Source organism: Aquarana catesbeiana, linkage group LG01 (genome assembly GCF_042186555.1).
Source record: "Aquarana catesbeiana isolate 2022-GZ linkage group LG01, ASM4218655v1, whole genome shotgun sequence".
NCBI classification, from domain to species: Eukaryota; Metazoa; Chordata; class Amphibia; order Anura; family Ranidae; genus Aquarana; species Aquarana catesbeiana.
Genome location: NC_133324.1, coordinates 799516783 through 799538100, shown reverse-complemented (window position 1 = coordinate 799538100; position 21318 = coordinate 799516783). Strand labels below are relative to the sequence as shown.

Sequence of the window (21318 nt, the reverse complement as noted above, 5' to 3'; positions counted from 1 at the left end):
GATGCAGCTAAGAGCCTAATCCCCATTAGCTGGAACAGAAAAGAAAGGCCAACCATGAGGGAATGGTTCAATAAAATAAACGAGACACAGGATATGGAATATCTAAGGTTCAGTGAGGGGACGAAAATGGAGGCGTTTAGGTCCAAGTGGGGAGATTGGGAAAAATTCAGAATTTCTCTCAAAGCAGCTGAGATATGGTTGTCGTGAGGGCGCCCTAAAGAACATAATAGTACATAATAATATATAAAAAAAAAAAAAAAAAAAAAAAAAAAAAAAAACAGGAGGCATGAGGGAGTACGGTCTCGGGGGGGGGGGGGGTTAGGGAGGGAGGTAAGGGATGGGGGAGAGGGGTTGGTATGGAATTAATGGCGTATGTTGGTATAGTGGGATAGTGGGGGGAGGGTTGTAAAAATGGATCAGGTATGTTGAGTAATCCCCCAATCAATGCAATACTTTAAAGCCATAATGATGTGATGGAAAAGGGAGGTATTTTTTTCTTGAGCGTCAACTTGAAAAAAAAAAAGTGACTCCCATGATACACCCTCTCGCTGATGTGGCAAAAAGAAAAAAAAAAAAAAAAAAAAAAAAAAAAGAAAAAAAAAAAAAAAACCTCTTTCTTAATAATAATCATGTTCCAATGGTCAATTTTAATTTTATACATGGAAATGTTTTATATCTGTGATGGTATTTAGTATGTATCCTTTTTTGACTTCTTGTATGATGATTAATATCAAATCTTTTGCAGGTCTTCATGATGATTAATTTGATCTTGTTTATAGTTGTTTTATGACGTTTTATGTCCGCATTTGTTTTTGTATCATTATTTATCATACTTTTTTCTTTATTATTTCAGATTTTTTTTAGCCTTTGATTGTATTACATGGGGTAGCTGCATTAAGCTTATAACTACATATACATATATATCTTTCTATTTTTTCATTAATTTAAATTGATTGTAGTTGCTAGCTCTTTGCTTCTCCCCTGCAGGTGCAATTCATTTTGGCATTAACAAGGTCTGATTCTTTGGGGAGGTTTTTTCCAACATTACTTTACATTTGATTGGCTGTCTATTTTTCATCAGCTCCATATATACATATGATCAGACCTTGCTTATTCAGCTATGACTAAGCATCTGCTGTGATGTGAAACGCGTTAGCTGTTCTCCCCTGTTTTCTATGCATAAGATATGACTGTTTTTGGATTTTAATCTTTCAATAAAGATGCCGTCAGCGGTGTACGGCCGTCCAGGATTTTTCCTTTCTTCCTAATTTGAGCAGAGCCAGCACCTGCAAGATCGTATAGGGCGGGTGCCTTTTGAGCTACAATTTTTTTTTCTTTCATGATATTTTACATACTGAGAAATATTCACAAGATTTGTGTAGATAGACACCTACATCATCATTATCATTCCATAAGACACTGTATGAATAACGGGGAAAAAAAATAATAAACTAAAAACAAAAACACAGATCTGATAAATACAGTATAAAATCAATTCATTAATATGCTACAATTGAAAAATGTGTGCAACAATCTGAGAAAGCAAATAGTATATATAACCTACTTTAAAAAAATATACTGTGCAGGTATGGATGAAACAAACAGGAAGATTTAAGAAATTGACCTATATCCAAGTATATACATGTTTGCTTTGGATTGATTTTATTACTTATGTCGAAGTCTTATTTATCTGAACTAAAATGCTTACCGTTGTATGTTATGGGTGTCTTTAGTTTTAGCAGTGCTATATCACTACCATTTTCTGCACCAGTATAATGTGGATGAATTATAATTTGTTCAATTTCAGACCTGGTTGTAAATGAAGTGATGTTTGACAGTTTTGTGATGCCACTGTAAACTATCCAAAATCTAGGGAGGCGCCACCTAGACACAAAAGGAAGATACAAAAGAAAAAGCTATAAATTAATTACTTTTATATTAACCCCCTGAAAACCTCTAGTATCGCATACCAAAGATATTTAAACACTTAGCTACATACAAATCATTATTATATTAATGTGAAGGATCTAACAATCAAATCATCTTTTATATTGAGATCTTAAAACCATGCATGCTTATGGATATGGAAATGGCAGAAGGGAAAGGAAGTATCTTTGGAGGATGTTGGTAAAGTAACCTGACTTAGCCTGAAAACAATACTGCCCTACTTTTCCAGAGCACAAAGCATAATTTTCATGGCACGGGTTCCATAAATGATTTAAGGGAGTTAAGAGTGAATGGCTAGCCTAAAGGTGGTGGGACTAAAGGTGGGTAGCTTACTGTGGTTAAATGAAACAGCCGGTGGAGTTGCAGCCTTCTGAAGACCTTTCCACCTTTTATTGCTATTGTCACAGCAATAGTGACAGGCTTTACCTTGCCTTTGAAAAAATGATTGATGCTCTTATGCCCCGTACACACGATCAGACTTTCTGACAACAAAGTTTGGTTGCCAGAAAATTTGAGAACCTTCTATCAAACATTTGTTGGCGGAAAGTCTGACAGCAAATGTTCGATGGAGCATACACACGGTCGGACTTTCAGACAACAAGCTCACATCCAACATTTCCCATCAGAAAATCTGACCGTGCGTATGCGGTATTAGTGATTCTTGGTTAGCTGAATGTCTGTTCTAAAGGGCAGGCCTTAAAGCAATGTTATGTTGGGTGATCACAATTCATCTGTGGCTGGAACAAGTTTTGTTGTCAACTGCAAGTTATCAACCTCTTTTTTTGTTTTTGGAATAAGTATGCTATGTAAATCAACTAAGAATCCAACTAAGAATAGCATTGGGACGTGTGTCAATGGGTTTTGGGCTTGTTTGATAGCAACTGTTTGACTTCAGTTTAAAATGCTTCTGAGCTCATTGAGAATTAATTGATAAGTGCTTTTGACCTCCTTCTGACCTGCATTAACCTACTCCAAGCAGGTTTTTGCATTTCCATAGACTTGAATACTTGAAGCGAACAAGAGCCTGTTGACACTGGCCCTGATGCCCGGTACACATGATCGGAAATTCGGCCAGCAAAAGACCGATGAGAGCTTTTGGAAAATGCAACCGTGTGTATGCGCCATCAGACTTTTGCTGGCCGAATTCCAGCCAGCAAAAGATTGAGAGCAGGTTCTCAATTTTTTGGTCGGAAAAAGTTGCGATCGGAAATTCCGATCGTCTGTACACATTCCAACGCGCAAAATTCCTACGCATGCTCGGAAACAATTCGACGCATGCTCGGGAGCATTGAACTTCATTTTCTCGGCTCATCGTAGTGTTGTACGTCACCGCGTTCTTGATGGTCATAAGTTCAGCAAACTTTTGTGTGACCGTGTGTATGCAACCCAAGCTTGAGTGGAATTCCATCGGAAAAACAATCCAAGATTTTTCCAATGGAAAACCCGCTTGTGTGTACGCTGCATTAGTGTCTTTATGCGGTGTGAAGTAAGCAAGGTTTATTGCACATAGTGTTTTGCCAATTGGATTATGTCTATGTTTCTCAATAGTTATGCAGGATCACTTATGAGACACAAAACAATGTTTTATGATTAACATCTCTAAACATGGTTACATTTCCAGTTATGCTAGAGCCATAGCAATGAATATAATGTACCCTAAGGTTGTTAATAAAAAAAAAGGTGTATTCATTTGCATCTAAGGCTGCCCATAAAAAAAACTCCAGCCTGCTCTAACCCCAGCTCCTTATACAGCAATATGTCAAGGATTTGCCATTTATGGGGACGAAAACATGTCACACATTTCCCAGCAACTCATCCTGAGCAGTTTGACCTGACTTTTATACCTCTTATATAGCTCTTTTAGGAGTGTTTAAACCATGTACCTTGGTCTAAGATGGCATAACTTGGGACTAATAGTGCCACTTGTGTTAGACTTTATTTGCAATCGCATGGAATTATAGCAAACACTTTGCAAATATTTACTTGTAATCCATTTTAATACTACAGTAAAAGTTAATTTAAGCCACCACAATGTCTCGTGAATGACTACATTTTTCCTTCAGAGTCAAGTGATATGTGTAGTAAACCCCTAAAGCAAATGCAAGTATGTGCACAACCAAAGAAATATTTTTGAAGCACCTCATTCTATATCCAGATGGAATGAAAGATGCCAGTCCCTGAGTCCACTGTAAAACCTGTGGGGTGTTCCTATTCAAGCCTGGAAGAGAGAGCACGTGTGACTGGTACACCAATATAGGAGAGACACATTGCCCTTTCCTTTTGTTAGAGTCAGAAACAGAGGGAGCAGCACCATAGCCTTACAAACACATTGCTGTACATAACTACAGCAGCCTTGGAGGATGTGATGACCGAGAATGCTTTCCCCTTGGAGTCCAGGGTAGGGGCATTTCTGGTCTGGCTTGATGACTAAGAGTTAATTCATAGTCCTGAGCTAGGACTGTTATACTCCTTATAGAAATCTCTCTCTATATATATAACAAAGTGCAGTGCATATATCATACAAAAAAACATAAATTCAAGGAAAAAAGTCCAAGGTAATCTCCAGTGTGAGTCAGATGTCACCAATCCATGTGAATGATGATAAACTCAGCATGAAAGTGGCTGATATGCTTGATCCCGCCGCCAAAAGACAAATCAGCCTCTCACTGTACAAATATGACTCCTGAATGAACAGGAAAGTAATACAAAGTCTTCCCCTCTGGGGGGAAAACAGGACAGGATCACATACGAACTAGCAAAAGAAGCAGACTGATAGTACATATGACATACAATCCAAAATGATCTCGGGATAGCCGCGGGTGATGCCATCCAAATGGCTCCACCTCCCATACATGTTACGTCCTGGGCGGGACTTCATCCCCGCCCAGGAAGCCCTGCCCAGGACATAACACATACGGGAGGTGGAGCTTATCATCTCATGGGTTGGTGATATCTGACTCACACAGGAGATTACCTTGGACTTTTTTCCTTTAATTTATGTTATTTCTTATGATATATGTGCTGTACTTTGTGTATACAGTATATATTTGTGAAGCAGTATCATGAAAATTACCTGTGGTGTTCAGCTTGCATATATATATATATATATATATATATATATATATACGCTGCATATGTTTTATGATTTGCGCTAATTCGTTTTATGTGTATTTTCTTCTTAAAGCCCTGTTGAGCATGTTTAAACTATGTACCTTGGATTTTGAGAAGACATTACTCTGGACTAATGTTGCCACTTGTTCTAGACTCTCTTGTCAATCATATGGACTTATTAGGAAATAAGTTGCAACTATTTACCGTAAATACTCGAGTATAAGCCAAGTTTTTCAGCCCATTTTTTTGCTGAAAAACCCTAATCTGCTTATACTCGAGTGAGCCGCACCTTTCATTACTAAAACAGTGTGTGTAACAGCGTGTGTCTCCCGCTGTGTTTTGCAGTCTGTTCGGCCCCGCCTCCTCCTCGTCCGTGCTAGAGGAACACTGATACAATGCTGGGAAACTGTATCAGCGTTCCATCTATCAGAGATGAGGAGGAGGCGGGGCTTTGTTACAATAGATAGCCAAACAGACTGCATAACACAGTGGGAGACAAGCTGTTACACACGCTGTTTTAGTAATGAAAGGCTGCAGATGGGCACAGTGACACTACAGATGGGCACAGTGAGACTACAGATGGGCACAATTAGGCTGCAAATGGGCACAATTAGACTGCATATGGGCATGGTGAGGCTGCAGATGGGCATTGTTTACCCAGTAGCTGCTGCATTTTACCACCCTAGGCTTATACTCGAGTCAATATGTTTTCCCAGTTTTTAGTGGTAAATTTAGGTGCCTCGGCTTATATTCGGGTCGGCCTATACTCGAGTATATACGGTAATTTATTTTAATACTACAGTAAACTTTCATTTAAGCCACCATAATGTCTCATGTCTGACAAAATATTTCTTCGGAATCAAGTGATTTGTGTAGGAAATGTGCAAAGTCAAAGTAATACTTTTTCATGGGAAGTGTAAACCTAATTGGCCTTGAAGCTGAGATGGTTTTGGAAAGTGGCCATTCTCTTAGTGGTGGGATTATAAATTTTGCTCAGTACAGCATGCATCAAGTCACCTAGACCCCCATGTTTTGGGTGTGTCAGTTTTATCTTGGGCCCCAACTGGAGGGTGTGATCACAACTGGCAGCTAGAGGGCGCCTACATGCCTCCTAGCCAGTGTTAATTTAGTTGACTAAAAAATTTTCATTGACTAAATTAATACTTTTTTAGTCTACTAAAATATGACTAAAACTAAAACAATTGAGATCACTAAAATGCAACTAAAACTAAAATGGCATTTTAGTCAAAAGACTAAAATATGACTAAAACTAAAATGGCATTTTAGTCAAAAGACTATGACTAAAACTAAATTGAAATGTGACATCAAAATAAACACTGCATTATTGCACTACCATATAAGAATATGTAGGGGGCATCTACTAAGCTGCTAAAAGTAAAAAAAAAAAAGAAAAAGGCTTTTCTTATTTTTTTTCTTAATATTTAATGTTGGTAATATATTCAGGTAATATTTGCAATGGCATTACAGCCAATAGGAGTTTACAGTTTCTTTTTTTTTTTTTTATATTTTCAAGTTGCACTTCTGCTTGTCAAAAAGCAATAAATTTGTTTATTGCTTTTTGACAAGCATAAAACGTATACATCGCAATGGCTAAATCTATGTCTGTAGTGCATGTTCAAACCTTAAAAACCTACATAATAACATGTTATCAGATTTTTACTCCAGGAGTATATATTGAGTTTGGCAATTCTAAAGAAATGCTTAAGCCCCGGTTCACACAGGGGCGGCACGACTTGCAGGTCGCCTCAGCGAGGCGACCTGCAAACTACTTCCGAGGCGACTTGCAAAACGACTTCTGCATAGAAGTCTATGCAAGTCGCCCCCAAAGTAGTACAGGAACCTTTTTCTAAGTCGGAGCGACTTGCGTCGCTCCTATTAGAACAGTTCCGTAGCACAAAACGGGAGGTGACTTGTCAGGCGACTAGGTCGCCTGACAAGTCGCCCCTGTGTGAACCGGCACTTCATAATGCATTCAAATTTAAATAAAACCATTCGATTTTAGACAACTGAAAATGGAGATTTTTGTCGACTAAAATGTACTGGAGATTTTAGTCGACTAAAATATGACTAAAACTAAAATGACATTTTAGTCAAAAGACTAAAATACGACTAAAACTACAATGCCTTTTTCTTCAAAATACTATGGCTAAAACTAAATTTAAATTTGATGTCAAAATTAACACTGCTCCTAGCTATGGTCAGCTCAATATTACATAGTATTAAGTAAACTGATGAAGTGAAGCAGTTTGGTAGAATTATAAAATCTAAAGTTTCAGACATTATTTACATTTAGCCATTCTCCGCCCGCGCTATAGCCGAAAGACAGCTACAGCGCGGGCGTCCCTGGATGTCTTCCTGTTTACTCGTTCTCCGAGCGCCGGGGAAAATCTGTGTTGGCTGTGTCCCTTGGACACAGCCAATCACAGATCGTGCTAAATGGGCAATCACAGCGGTCATTTAGCACTCGGTCAGCGTGTTTAATGAGAGATGATCTCAAGTGTAAACATATGAGATCATCTCTCATTGCTGGCTCTCCCTCCTCACACAGAGAACGCGTGTGAGGAGAGAGCTTCGGTGCTGCAACTTGTGAGTTCCAACAGTGAAAAAAAACAACAGGAAATACAGTGCCCACAGTATCTGTCAGTGCCATCTGTCATCAGTGCCACCTGTCATCAGTGCCACCTGTCAGTGCCATCTGTCATCAGTGCCACCTGTCAGTGTCACGTGCCATCTGTTATCAGTGTCACGTGTCATCAGTGCCACATCTCATTAGTGCCACGTATCAGTGCCATCTGTCAGTGCCATCTGTCATCAGTGCCACATGTCAGTGCCATCTGTCATCAGTGCCACCTGTCAGTGTCACGTGCCATCTGTTATCAGTGTCACGTGTCCTCAGTGCCACGTATCAGTGCCATCTGTCATCAGTGCCACATCAGTGTCTTGTGTCATCAGTGCCACCTATTAGTGCCATCTGTCATCAGTGCCACATTAGTGTCACGTGTCATCAGTGCCACATGTAATCAGATCCATCTGTCATCAGTGTCACATAGTCAGTGCCATTTGTCATGAGTGTCACATGTCATCAGTGCCTTCTGTCATCACCAACAATGTCTAGAAGATTATTTTCAGCCGAGGAGGCATACAATTTTCTTGCGGCCGACGAGAGCAACAGGGAGCTCTCCGCTTTGGATTCCTCCTTCAGATTCTGAGTCTGACGTTGACTACGAGCCTCTCCTAAGCAGTGGAACACTGACAGCCTCAGAGAAGGATGACAGTCTGCCTGCCAGACAAAGGCATTTTGGTAAGGAGGCAGTGCCATCCACCAGCAACGCAGTGCCATCCACCAGCACTGCAGTGCCATCCACCAGCACCGCAGTACCTCGGCAAGAAAGGCCACATACCAGTGGGGTGTCACCTCAGTCCTAAAGGATTAGGTCCCATGCCAGCCTTCCCTATTCCATTCAGAACCCCGTGTGGCTTTCTCCTAATTAAGGAGAAGCTAACATTCCCCCTTTCACTGCCCATCCAGGAGTCTAGGTGGACACAGAAAATTTTTCCCTGATAAATTTTTTCCATTTAATTTTTGCTGAGGACATGCTAGCATCAATTGTGGCCCAGTGCAACCTGTATGCACAACAATTCATAGTATTCACAACAATTCATAGTAACCCAACATCCTATTATGCCCATCCCTACGAGGGAGAGCCCTAACAGTGGAGGAGTTTAACACTTTTTTGGGCCTCACATTCTGTATGGGACTAACCAAAAAAAATTAATTACGTTCATATTGGTCAACCCTCCCCATCCACCACATGCCCATCTTTTCCTCAGTAATGCCCAGAACCAGATATCTCGTGATTATGACAGTGGTGTTGTTAGGTGGGTGCGGGGGGGTGCGGGCCGCACCAGGTGGCACCCGCCAGAGGGGTGACACCCGTAGGTAGTGGCACACACCGCTACACTGCCCGCTGCGGCTTGTGCTGTGTCCCTCAGCACAGCGGACTGAAGCCGCCTCCCCCTCCTCTCTGTTTATCTCTGTTTACTTCACACAGGAGGAGGAGGAGCCCGAGGGACACACACCGCTGTGTGCATCTGTCCGCGCTGTTCTGAGGTCTGTAATAAACTTTATGCATTACATACAGTATGTGGGTGGACATCATGTGCAGGGGGATTCTATACTAATGGGGGGCTCTGCACTGAGGGGGATTCTATACTAATGGGGGGCTCTGCACTGAGGGGGATTCTATACTAATGGGGGCTCTGCACTGAGGGGGATTCTATACTAATGGGGGGCGCTGCACTGAGGGGGATTCTATACTAATGGGGGGCTCTGCACTGAGGGGGATTCTATACAAATGGGGGGCTCTGCACTGAGGGGGATTCTATACTAATGGGGGCGCTGCACTGGGGGGATTCTATACTAATGGGGGGCTCTGCACTGAGGGGGATTCTATACAAATGGGGGGCTCTGCACTGAGGGGGATTCTATACTAATGGGGGCTCTGCACTGAGGGGGATTCTATACTAATGGGGGCGCTGCACTGAGGGGGATTCAATACTAATGGGGGCGCTGCACTGAGGGGGATTCTATACTAATGGGGGCTCTGCACTGGGGGATTCTATACTAATGGGGGCTCTGCACTGGGGGGATTCTATACTAATGGGGGGCGCTGCACTAAGGGGGATTCTATACTAATGGGGGGCGCTGCACTGGGGGGGATTCTATACTAATGGGGGGCGCTGCACTGAGGGGGATTCTATACTAATGGGCGGCGCTGCACTGGGGGGGATTCTATACTAATGGGGGGCGCTGCACTGAGGGGGATTCTATACTAATGGGGGGCGCTGCACTGGGGGGGATTCTATACTAATGGGGGGCTCTGCACTGAGGGGGATTCTATACTAATGGGGGCGCTGCACTGCGGGGGATTCTATACTAATGGGGGGCTCTGCACTGAGGGGGATTCTATACTAATGGGGGCTCTGCACTGGGGGGATTCTATACTAATGGGGGCTCTGCACTGGGGGGATTCTATACTAATGGGGGGCGCTGCACTGAGGGGGATTCTATACTAATGGGGGGCGCTGCACTGGGGGGGATTCTATACTAATGGGGGGCGCTGCACTGAGGGGGATTCTATACTAATGGGGGGTGCTGCACTGGGGGGGATTCTATACTAATGGGGGGCGCTGCACTGAGGGGGATTCTATACTAATGGGGGGCGCTGCACTGGGGGGGATTCTATACTAATGGGGGGCGCTGCACTGAGGGGGATTCTATACTAATGGGGGCTCTGCACTGGGGGATTCTATACTAATGGGGGCTCTGCACTGGGGGGATTCTATACTAATGGGGGGCTCTGCACTGAGGGGGATTCTATACAAATGGGGGGCTCTGCACTGAGGGGGATTCTATACTAATGGGGGGCTCTGCACTGAGGGGAATTCTATACTAATGGGGGGTGCTGCACTGAGGGGGATTCTATACTAATGGGGGGCGCTGCACTGAGGGGGATTCTATACTAATGGGGGGCGCTGCACTGGGGGGGATTCTATACTAATGGGGGGCGCTGCACTGAGGGGGATTCTATACTAATGGGGGGCGCTGCACTGAGGGGGATTCTATACTAATGGGGGCTCTGCACTGAGGGGGATTCTATACTAATGGGGGCTCTGCACTGGGGGGATTCTATACTAATGGGGGCTCTGCACTGGGGGGATTCTATACTAATGGGGGGCGCTGCACTGAGGGGGATTCTATACTAATGGGGGGCGCTGCACTGGGGGGGATTCTATACTAATGGGGGGCGCTGCACTGAGGGGGATTCTATACTAATGGGGGGCGCTGCACTGAGGGGGATTCTATACTAATGGGGGGCGCTGCACTGAGGGGGATTCTATACTAATGGGGGCTCTGCACTGGGGGATTCTATACTAATGGGGCTCTGCACTGGGGGGATTCTATACTAATGGGGGGCTCTGCACTGAGGGGGATTCTATACAAATGGGGGGCTCTGCACTGAGGGGGATTCTATACTAATGGGGGGCTCTGCACTGAGGGGGATTCTATACTAATGGGGGGCGCTGCACTGAGGGGGATTCTATACTAATGGGGGGCGCTGCACTGGGGGGGATTCTATACTAATGGGGGGCGCTGCACTGAGGGGGATTCTATACTAATGGGGGGCGCTGCACTGAGGGGGATTCTATACTAATGGGGGCTCTGCACTGAGGGGGATTCTATACTAATGGGGGGGCTCTGCACTGAAGGGGATTCTATACTAATGGGGGGCGCTGTACTGAGGGGGATTCTATACTAATGGGGGGCTCTGCACTGAGGGGGATTCTATACTAATGGGGGGTGCTGCACTGAGGGGGATTCTATACTAATGGGGGGCGCTGCACTGGGGGGGATTCTATACTAATGGGGGGCGCTGCACTGAGGGGGATTCTATACTAATGGGGGGCGCTGCACTGAGGGGGATTCTATACTAATGGGGGGTGCTGCACTGGGGGGGATTCTATACTAATGGGGGGCGCTGCACTGAGGGGGATTCTATACTAATGGGGGCTCTGCACTAGGGGATTCTATACTAATGGGGGCTCTGCACTGGGGGGATTCTATACTAATGGGGGGCTCTGCACTGAGGGGGATTCTATACAAATGGGGGGCTCTGCACTGAGGGGGATTCTATACTAATGGGGGCTCTGCACTGAGGGGGATTCTATACTAATGGGGGGCTCTGCACTGAGGGGGATTCTATACTAATGGGGGGCTCTGCACTGAGGGGGATTCTATACTAATGGGGGCTCTGCACTGAGGGGGATTCTATACTAATGGGGGGCGCTGCACTGAGGGGGATTCTATACTAATGGGGGGCGCTGCACTGAGGGGGATTCTATACTAATGGGGGGCTCTGCACTGAGGGGGATTCTATACAAATGGGGGGCTCTGCACTGAGGGGGATTCTATACAAATGGGGGGCTCTGCACTGAGGGGGATTCTATACTAATGGGGGCTCTGCACTGAGGGGGATTCTATACTAATGGGGGCTCTGCACTGAGGGGGATTCTATACTAATGGGGTGCGCTGCACTGATGGGGATTCTATACTAATGGGGGGCTCTGCACTGAGGGGGATTCTATACTAATGGGGGGCTCTGCACTGAGGGGGATTCTATACTAATGGGGGGCTCTGCACTGAGGGGGATGTCTATACTAATGGGGGCTCTGCACTGAGGGGGATTCTATACAAATGGGGGGCTCTGCACTGAGGGGGGAATCTATACTAATGGGGGGCGCTGCACTGAGGGGGATTCTATACTAATGGGGGCTCTGCACTGGGGGATTCTATACTAATGGGGGCTCTGCACTGGGGGGATTCTATACTAATGGGGGGCTCTGCACTGAGGGGGATTCTATACAAATGGGGGGCTCTGCACTGAGGGGGATTCTATACTAATGGGGGCTCTGCACTGAGGGGGATTCTATACTAATGGGGGGCTCTGCACTGAGGGGGATTCTATACTAATGGGGGGCTCTGCACTAAGGGGGATTCTATACTAATGGGGGCTCTGCACTGAGGGGGATTCTATACTAATGGGGGGCGCTGCACTGAGGGGGATTCTATACTAATGGGGGGCGCTGCACTGAGGGGGATTCTATACTAATGGGGGGCTCTGCACTGAGGGGGATTCTATACAAATGGGGGGCTCTGCACTGAGGGGGATTCTATACAAATGGGGGGCTCTGCACTGAGGGGGATTCTATACTAATGGGGGCTCTGCACTGAGGGGGATTCTATACTAATGGGGGGCGCTGCACTGAGGGGGATTCTATACTAATGGGGGGCGCTGCACTGGGGGGGATTCTATACTAATGGGGGGCGCTGCACTGAGGGGGATTCTATACTAATGGGGGCTCTGCACTAGGGGATTCTATACTAATGGGGGCTCTGCACTGGGGGGATTCTATACTAATGGGGGGCTCTGCACTGAGGAGGATTCTATACAAATGGGGGGCTCTGCACTGAGGGGGATTCTATACTAATGGGGGCTCTGCACTGAGGGGGATTCTATACTAATGGGGGGCTCTGCACTGAGGGGGATTCTATACTAATGGGGGGCTCTGCACTGAGGGGGATTCTATACTAATGGGGGCTCTGCACTGAGGGGGATTCTATACTAATGGGGGGCGCTGCACTGAGGGGGATTCTATACTAATGGGGGGCGCTGCACTGAGGGGGATTCTATACTAATGGGGGGCTCTGCACTGAGGGGGATTCTATACAAATGGGGGGCTCTGCACTGAGGGGGATTCTATACAAATGGGGGGCTCTGCACTGAGGGGGATTCTATACTAATGGGGGCTCTGCACTGAGGGGGATTCTATACTAATGGGGGGCTCTGCACTGAGGGGGATTCTATACTAATGGGGTGCGCTGCACTGATGGGGATTCTATACTAATGGGGGGCTCTGCACTGAGGGGGATTCTATACTAATGGGGGGCTCTGCACTGAGGGGGATTCTATACTAATGGGGGGGCTCTGCACTGAGGGGGATGTCTATACTAATGGGGGCTCTGCACTGAGGGGGATTCTATACAAATGGGGGGCTCTGCACTGAGGGGGGAATCTATACTAATGGGGGGCGCTGCACTGAGGGGGATTCTATACTAATGGGGGGTGCTGCACTGGGGGGGATTCTATACTAATGGGGGGCGCTGCACTGAGGGGGATTCTATACTAATGGGGGCTCTGCACTGGGGGATTCTATACTAATGGGGGCTCTGCACTGGGGGGATTCTATACTAATGGGGGGCTCTGCACTGAGGGGGATTCTATACAAATGGGGGGCTCTGCACTGAGGGGGATTCTATACTAATGGGGGCTCTGCACTGAGGGGGATTCTATACTAATGGGGGGGCTCTGCACTGAGGGGGATTCTATACTAATGGGGGCTCTGCACTGAGGGGGATTCTATACTAATGGGGGGCGCTGCACTGAGGGGGATTCTATACTAATGGGGGGCTCTGCACTGAGGGGGATTCTATACAAATGGGGGGCTCTGCACTGAGGGGGATTCTATACAAATGGGGGGCTCTGCACTGAGGGGGATTCTATACTAATGGGGGCTCTGCACTGAGGGGGATTCTATACTAATGGGGGGCTCTGCACTGAGGGGGATTCTATACTAATGGGGTGCGCTGCACTGATGGGGATTCTATACTAATGGGGGGCTCTGCACTGAGGGGGATTCTATACTAATGGGGGGCTCTGCACTGAGGGGGATTCTATACTAATGGGGGGCTCTGCACTGAGGGGGATGTCTATACTAATGGGGGCTCTGCACTGAGGGGGATTCTATACAAATGGGGGGCTCTGCACTGAGGGGGGAATCTATACTGATGGGGGGTCTGCACTGAGGGGGGATTTTATACTGATGGGGGAGTCTGCACTGACGGGGGATTCTATACTGATGGGGGTCAGCACTGGGGGGGGTGTATGTACTGATGGGGCGGTCTGCACTAAGGTGGGAGGTTGATACTGATGGAGGGGGGTCTGCAGACTCTGTACTGAGGGAGGGTTTCTGTACTGATGGGAGGTCTGTACTGAGGGAGGGGGTCAGTACTTAGTGGGGGGTCTATACTGAGGAAAGGGGGTCTGCACTGAGCGGGGGTCTCTACTGATGGAGGGGGTCTGTACTGAGGGAGGGGAGTCTGTACTTAGTGGGGGGGTCTATATTGATGGAAGGGGGTCTGTACTGAGGGAGGGGGGCTTTATTGATGGAGTGGGGTCTGTAGTTAGTGGAGGGGGGTCTGTACTGAGGTAGTTGGTGGAGGGGGGTGACACCAATTTTTTTGGCACTGGGTGACACCAACCCTAGTGACGCCACTGGTTTATGAGATTCCTACACTATGATGATAATACCCAGTGCCTTCCCCGAAATGACCTAAATTTTGATAAGCTTTAATATAATATAATATAATATATATATATATATATAGATATCTATATATATATATATATATATATAGATATCTATATATATATATATCTATATATATATATATATATAGATATCTATATATATATATATATATATAGATATATATATATATATATTTATATAGATAGATAGATAGATCTATCTATCTATCTATCTATCTATCTATCTATCTATCTATCTATCTATCTATCTATCTATCTATCTATCTATCTATCTATCTATCTATCTATCTATGTATATATATATATATATATATATATATATATATATATATATATATATATATATATATATATATATATAATATATATAATGTATTTATATATTTATATATACTATATAAAATTCGCCCACTACTAAATTATTTTTCTGAAAATCTTCCCCCAGTTGTTTACCCCAGACCAACACATATGTGTGGATGAGTCCCTTATCAAATTTACTGGCATGCTGGGCTTCAAACAATTTATACCAATCATACCTCTGCCTGATCTGGAACTGACCCTGGCTCATTATTCGACCACGCTTCTGCCTACCTATTCTGTACATACCTCTGCCTGATCTGGAACTGACCCTGGACTGTTTGACCATGCTTTTTGCCTGCCTCTTGGACTGATCTTGTACCCTGCCACTGGACTAGTGAGATTCATAGTACAGGGGTCTCACATATGTGAGGGGCTCCAGAATAGTTTTTCTGGATGAAGAAAACATTTTTTTTGTTTTCTCATTCCTAGATTAGGGTCTGGAGACTCAGAGACTTTAAAGAGATTTGGGTGGGAGAAGCCTCTACCCCTGTCCCCATTCTGGCCTGAACAAGGCCCTACTTCTGCCTGCTGCCTGTAGGACCTATGCCATCATGCTGCTGCCTGTCGCATGGACTGACCACACCATATGGACCATGTTCCTGCCTACTGCCAGGACCAATATTTTGGCACTGCTGACAATCCCTTCCTGCACTGACCCTGGACTGTATACGGAGAGTATCCCTGCCTGCTGCCTGTACTGAGTATGAACAGTATTCCTGCCTGTTGCCTGGACAATTACGTTCACTTTTGCTGACCAAGTCCCTGCCTGCTGCCTGGACCAGTGCTATCCTCCTGTGGACAACTGTGCTACTAAAACCACAGGTAATCTTTTGTTTACCGTTTGCTCAGCAGAATGTATTTTGAGGTGTAATTCTTGGTATGTGCATGCTATTTGTCCTTAGAACACCTGATGGTGTTCCTTGCATGTTGGACCTCTGTATGTGGCGAGCTGTGTAAAAGTCTCACACATGTGGTATCGCCATACTCAGGAGGAGTAGCAGAATGTATTTTGGGGTGTCATTTTTGCTATGTACATGCTATGTGCTGGAAATATCTTATAAATTGACAACTTTCTGTAAAAAAAAAAAGCGTTTTTTAATTTTTTTTCCCACATTTTCCAAAAACTTCTGGAAAAAAATGAACTGTTCAAAAGACTGATTATAAAGTGTGGCGCTAACGAATGGTGGGACACATGTTACTAGTCAAGTAACAGTGATCTCTATAGAGGAGTGTTAAAACTTGAAGTGTGTACTTATTAAATGCTACCCCAGCAGAAGCCTTTGGAGGCAAAACGCGTCGGGTTTTTATGATTACACCCCACCACTACTCACTGCGCTGTTTTATACTACTTTTTATACCTTTTTATATTACTCTGTTACTTTGAGCCGAGTTTTTACTGCCCTCGCTTGTAACTTTTTGGAAAGTACTCCTTAATAAAACGCTATAACGCTTTTTATAAATAAGAATTTACACTATGCGGAAGTTTTTTTCCTCTGTTTTACTCGTTCATGTGATGGGCCACTGAGGAAACGATCACTCGGTGACCGAAGCCGAATCCTGGAGACTCCTGATCCCGATTTGTTATACCATCTGATGACTTCTGACGAGACTCTACACAAGATCTCCTTACAGATCGTCACCCCATACCGCTTGACGGTACAAGCTCGCTTGACTCACCGCCAAGGGCCTGTGAGTCCACCCTATCTGGTAAGGGCATCCTTTTGCTTTTCTTTCTCTATGTTGAGACCATCTACATGAGTGAAGAATCCATCTGTATTTAAGGATCCCTTTAACAGTCTTTAGTCACTTCACATGAAGACTGCCTACGCCCAGACGGTTGTGGGGCTAGCTATGAGTACTCCATCTATCTAACAACAGACTTTCAGTATCCATATATGCTTACACTTCTTTAGGGACTCTGACGTCCTTTCTTTGGCTTTTGCCCAGACGAACATTATTTTTGCTGAGCTATACACTTAGTATACTGTGATACTTTGTATAACTATTTTGTTGTATTACTCTTTTGAATATGGTACCTTATGCACAATTGTCCCTCTATTGACTTATAGGTTGCTATTGAGTATTCACTATCCTTTTTTTTTTTTTTTTTTCACACACTTAAGCATTCACTGTTGCTATATATTTCTTATACTTTTTGAATGTTTTACAAAACAATTACCACTCAATTAATAAGTACACACTTCAAGTTTTAACACTCCTCTATAGAGATCACTGTTACTTGACTATTAACATGTGTCCCACCATTCGTTAGCGCCACACTTTATTATCACTTTTACATCTACAACAGGTCAGATTGTTGTGTCGGCTGCTTCAATTTGTTTGCTTTAGGAGCTGGCGCAATTCCTACACTCTTCTTATAAAAGACTGATTATGCCTCATATATTATACGTTGGGGTTTTAGCTTTCCAAAATGGGGTCATTTTGTGGGCGTTTCCATTGTCCTGGTGCTCCAGGGACTTCAAAAATGTAATTGGTGGTTGAGAAATGAGATGTGTAATTTATGCTCCTAGAATGCCTGAAGGTGTTATTTCAATATTGGGCTCACACATGTGGTATCGTCATACTTAGGAGGAGTAACAGAATGTATTTTGGGGCGTCATTTGTTTTATACACATGCCATGTGAGAGAAATTACAATGACAATTTTGTGGAAAAAAAAAAAAATAAATAAAAATTTCATTTTGCAAAGAATTGTGGAAAAAAAATACAACATCAAAAACCTCACCAGAGATAGGCCACCAGTACATCAGGTATGATCAATTTTTTATGATTTGCACCACAGCTTGTAGACTCTCTAAGTTTCACACAGATCAAATAATATACACTAATTTGGGTTATTTTTACCAAAGATATGTAGCAGTTTAAATTGTGGCCAAAATTTATGAAGAAAAATTAATAATTTGCAAAATTCTATCACAAAAACTAAGAAAAAGGTGTTTTTTTTTTCAACATTTTCGTTTTTTTTCATTTATAGCGCAAAAAATAAAAAACCCAGAGGTGATCAAATACCACCAAAAGAAAGCTCTATTTGTATGAAAAAAGGGACAAAAAATTCATTTGGGTACAGTATTACATGACTAATTGTCATTCAAAGTGTGAGAGCACTGAAAGCTGAAAATTGGTCTGGGCGGGGGTTAAGTGCCCAGCAGGCAAGTGGTTAAACAGGTAAACAGTTGGAGGATTACATATCAAACTGTCATTTTTACACACTTTTTGTGGTGGACATTTACATTTTACAAATAAAAGATATTGCTTGCAAGAGTAAGAATGAAAATGTTCATTTGATGTTTACAGTTTACAAACAAACAAATTGCAGCCATCGTCATATAAATAATAAGTAAATCAACGTTGTAAACACATTGTCGTGAAGCTAGAACAAAGAAAAAGATGGTGCATAAGGCCAGTGGTCATCTTCAAAAAACTGAAGATAAAGACGGATCTTAAGTAATATGCTACCTGTACAATATTTTTGTATAATGGAGTAAATATAGTTTTCTTTCCATGTAGACATGGCCACTGGAATTGTAACCTTTCTAATGGCATGTTACTGTAATGACACCTTATTACCAAATTTAGTAAATTCATAAGTCAGAAGATAGGCATTGAAGTGCCATAGTTTAAGGATTGTCAGCTTCTTTCCTGATTTTTCATCTTTTCCTTATCCTCTGTGCCAAGACATCGATCTACCCTGGAGGCTTATTAGCATGAAACAATTTATTTACAGCAGACAGTGAATGCCGGTCCGATATACACTCAACACTATAATGTTTTACTCCATACTGAGTCTGCAAGAGCCATTCATAAAATACAGGTCACTGTGTGGAGTCTGCAGTGTCCCACAGAGTGCTCTCTGCATGACTTTTGACCAGTGGTGGCCCGTCCACTAGGGGCGCATGGGCGCCCCCCCATTTATGCGTATGGCCCCCTGATCTACATGCAGGATTTCAATGGGGGAGAGGGGGTTTTAAGCAAGTGATTAGAGCAAGCGACTCTAATAGGCTTCAAAAGAGGGTGGTCTCAGGGCGCAGAGCACTGTGCTCTGAGCCCACCCAGTTGTGTTACAATAGCGAATTAATATTCACTATTGTAACACTGAATCTCCTCTTGGCCAATCAGGAAGCAGGTCATGAGACTCGTCCCCTGATTGGCCGTAAGCAGATCCTATCTGACTGTCCAGCTGGAGGAGGGAAGAGACACACGGAGGAGAGGAGGGAGAAGACGGAACCGAGCCAACCAGCAGCCCACAGCCGGAGGGAGGCTGACACCGCCGGCCGCACTGCTCACAAGATGGGGTAAGTGCGGGGCCGTGACCTTCATGGGCCGGCCGGCTGACCGGGGGGGACCGGGTTGGCAGCGGCGGCATAGGATTATTTGCCACTCCCTCCCCAAAAAAACACCATCAGCCACTGCTTTTGACTCCTCCTAGCAGCTCTTTCTTCTATGGATCACAGGAGTGCAGTTTGTTCTGCTCTCCTGTGGCTGATGTGACTTAGCAAGTCCAGGCTCGGGAACAGTCGAGATCCACCCAGATGCCTGGACTGGCAGCTATCTCAGCCTCTGTGCATGCTGCTGAGAGCCTGAACCAGCCCCTCCCACCCCCTCCACGGCCCAGCGCTCCAGTGAGTGCTGGAGGGGCAGAGCAGAGAATGACAGTCGAGATGATGTGGAATCCTCCACTCGAAGAGGGGCTTAAACCAGAGTGCTTTTGTCTCATTACCTCCAGGAAGAGAAGAGCCCCAGGTGCTGGTTAAATGCTGATGCAAGTAGAAGAGAACAAGAATATCTGACGCGTTTCACACTTACACCAAGTGCTTACATGAGTAAGCACTTGGTGTAAGTGCGAAACGCGGCAGAATTTTTGTACCACCCCACAGTCATGTTTTTTGTACCCCATGATCCTGTATTTTGAATAAAAAGACAGATTTATCTGTGGCTGTCCAGGTCTTCTTGTTCTCTTCTACAGAGAGTGACAGTCACCACTCTCTGCACAGACCGAAGGGGAGAACTGAGAGATCAGCAGAGTTTGGTTGCTCGGTTCTCAGGGTAGACCCGGTGGGGACAGATGCAGCCGGGATCAGTGCTGCAGTCATCTAGGTGAGTATGATTTTTTATTTTTATTTTGCTATTCCTGAACTTCTGTTTTAATCACTAGTGATGAGTTGAACATACCTGGGTTTGATTCAGGGCAAATTCAGTGAACATTACTAAGGTTCTGATGCCAAACCTCAACACTACTGAAGTCAATGGGAACCAAAGAAATCAGTAATGGCCATTTTCTAGGCTAATAGCCAAGGGATTGTCAATGTCAAACAAATGACACAGGGGGCACTTCTCTGGGGGACATGTACCCTACAAAAAATGTATTTAACCTGAATATGAAGTGGCACATCTGTACTATGTATACAGCCTACTACAGCAAAACTGACATTTACAAAAGAAAAAAAATATACCATTTCAATTGTTGGCAAATGCCAGCTCCCAGCTACTTCCTTCTGTTTACAAAGTTAAATCATAAACGTATTACTGTGAAATTAATGAGTGTATTAAAAAAAATGGTTAGACTGAAACATACAAAATATATATAAAAAGTCCAGAAATGTCAGTGCATTGTATATAGTCCAAAGACATAAAAGTGAAAAAAATAAATTTTATGCAGCCACTCCAGTGATCCTGAAGATGTTTCTCAATCTGTGTTCAGATAGCTAGCCACCACCATCAAGTGAATTACAAACTCACCAGAACAAATGGCTGCCATTACAGCAGCATGCACGCCTTTCAGCATATATGGAAATCTCACAGGATAAGTTGCAGTGATAAACTCCCACTGACACCTCTAAGCGAGATCCAACTAAGGATAGATAAAGCTCACCAGGAGCCCAGGCAGATTTTTCATAGTGTAGTAGGTTTAA

The 21318-nt window shown here is 44.3% G+C and overlaps 1 protein-coding gene across 1 annotated transcript in view; it reads right to left on the bottom strand.

The window, feature by feature from the left end:
* Positions 1 to 21318, bottom strand: part of LOC141114200 (plasma kallikrein-like) — a 228882-nt gene that overhangs the window by 60745 nt on the left and 146819 nt on the right. Inside the window, exon 12 of the mRNA XM_073607743.1 lies at positions 1709 to 1884. Within this exon, the coding sequence (XP_073463844.1) occupies positions 1709 to 1884 (176 nt within the window). The remainder of the gene's footprint in view (positions 1 to 1708; positions 1885 to 21318) is intronic.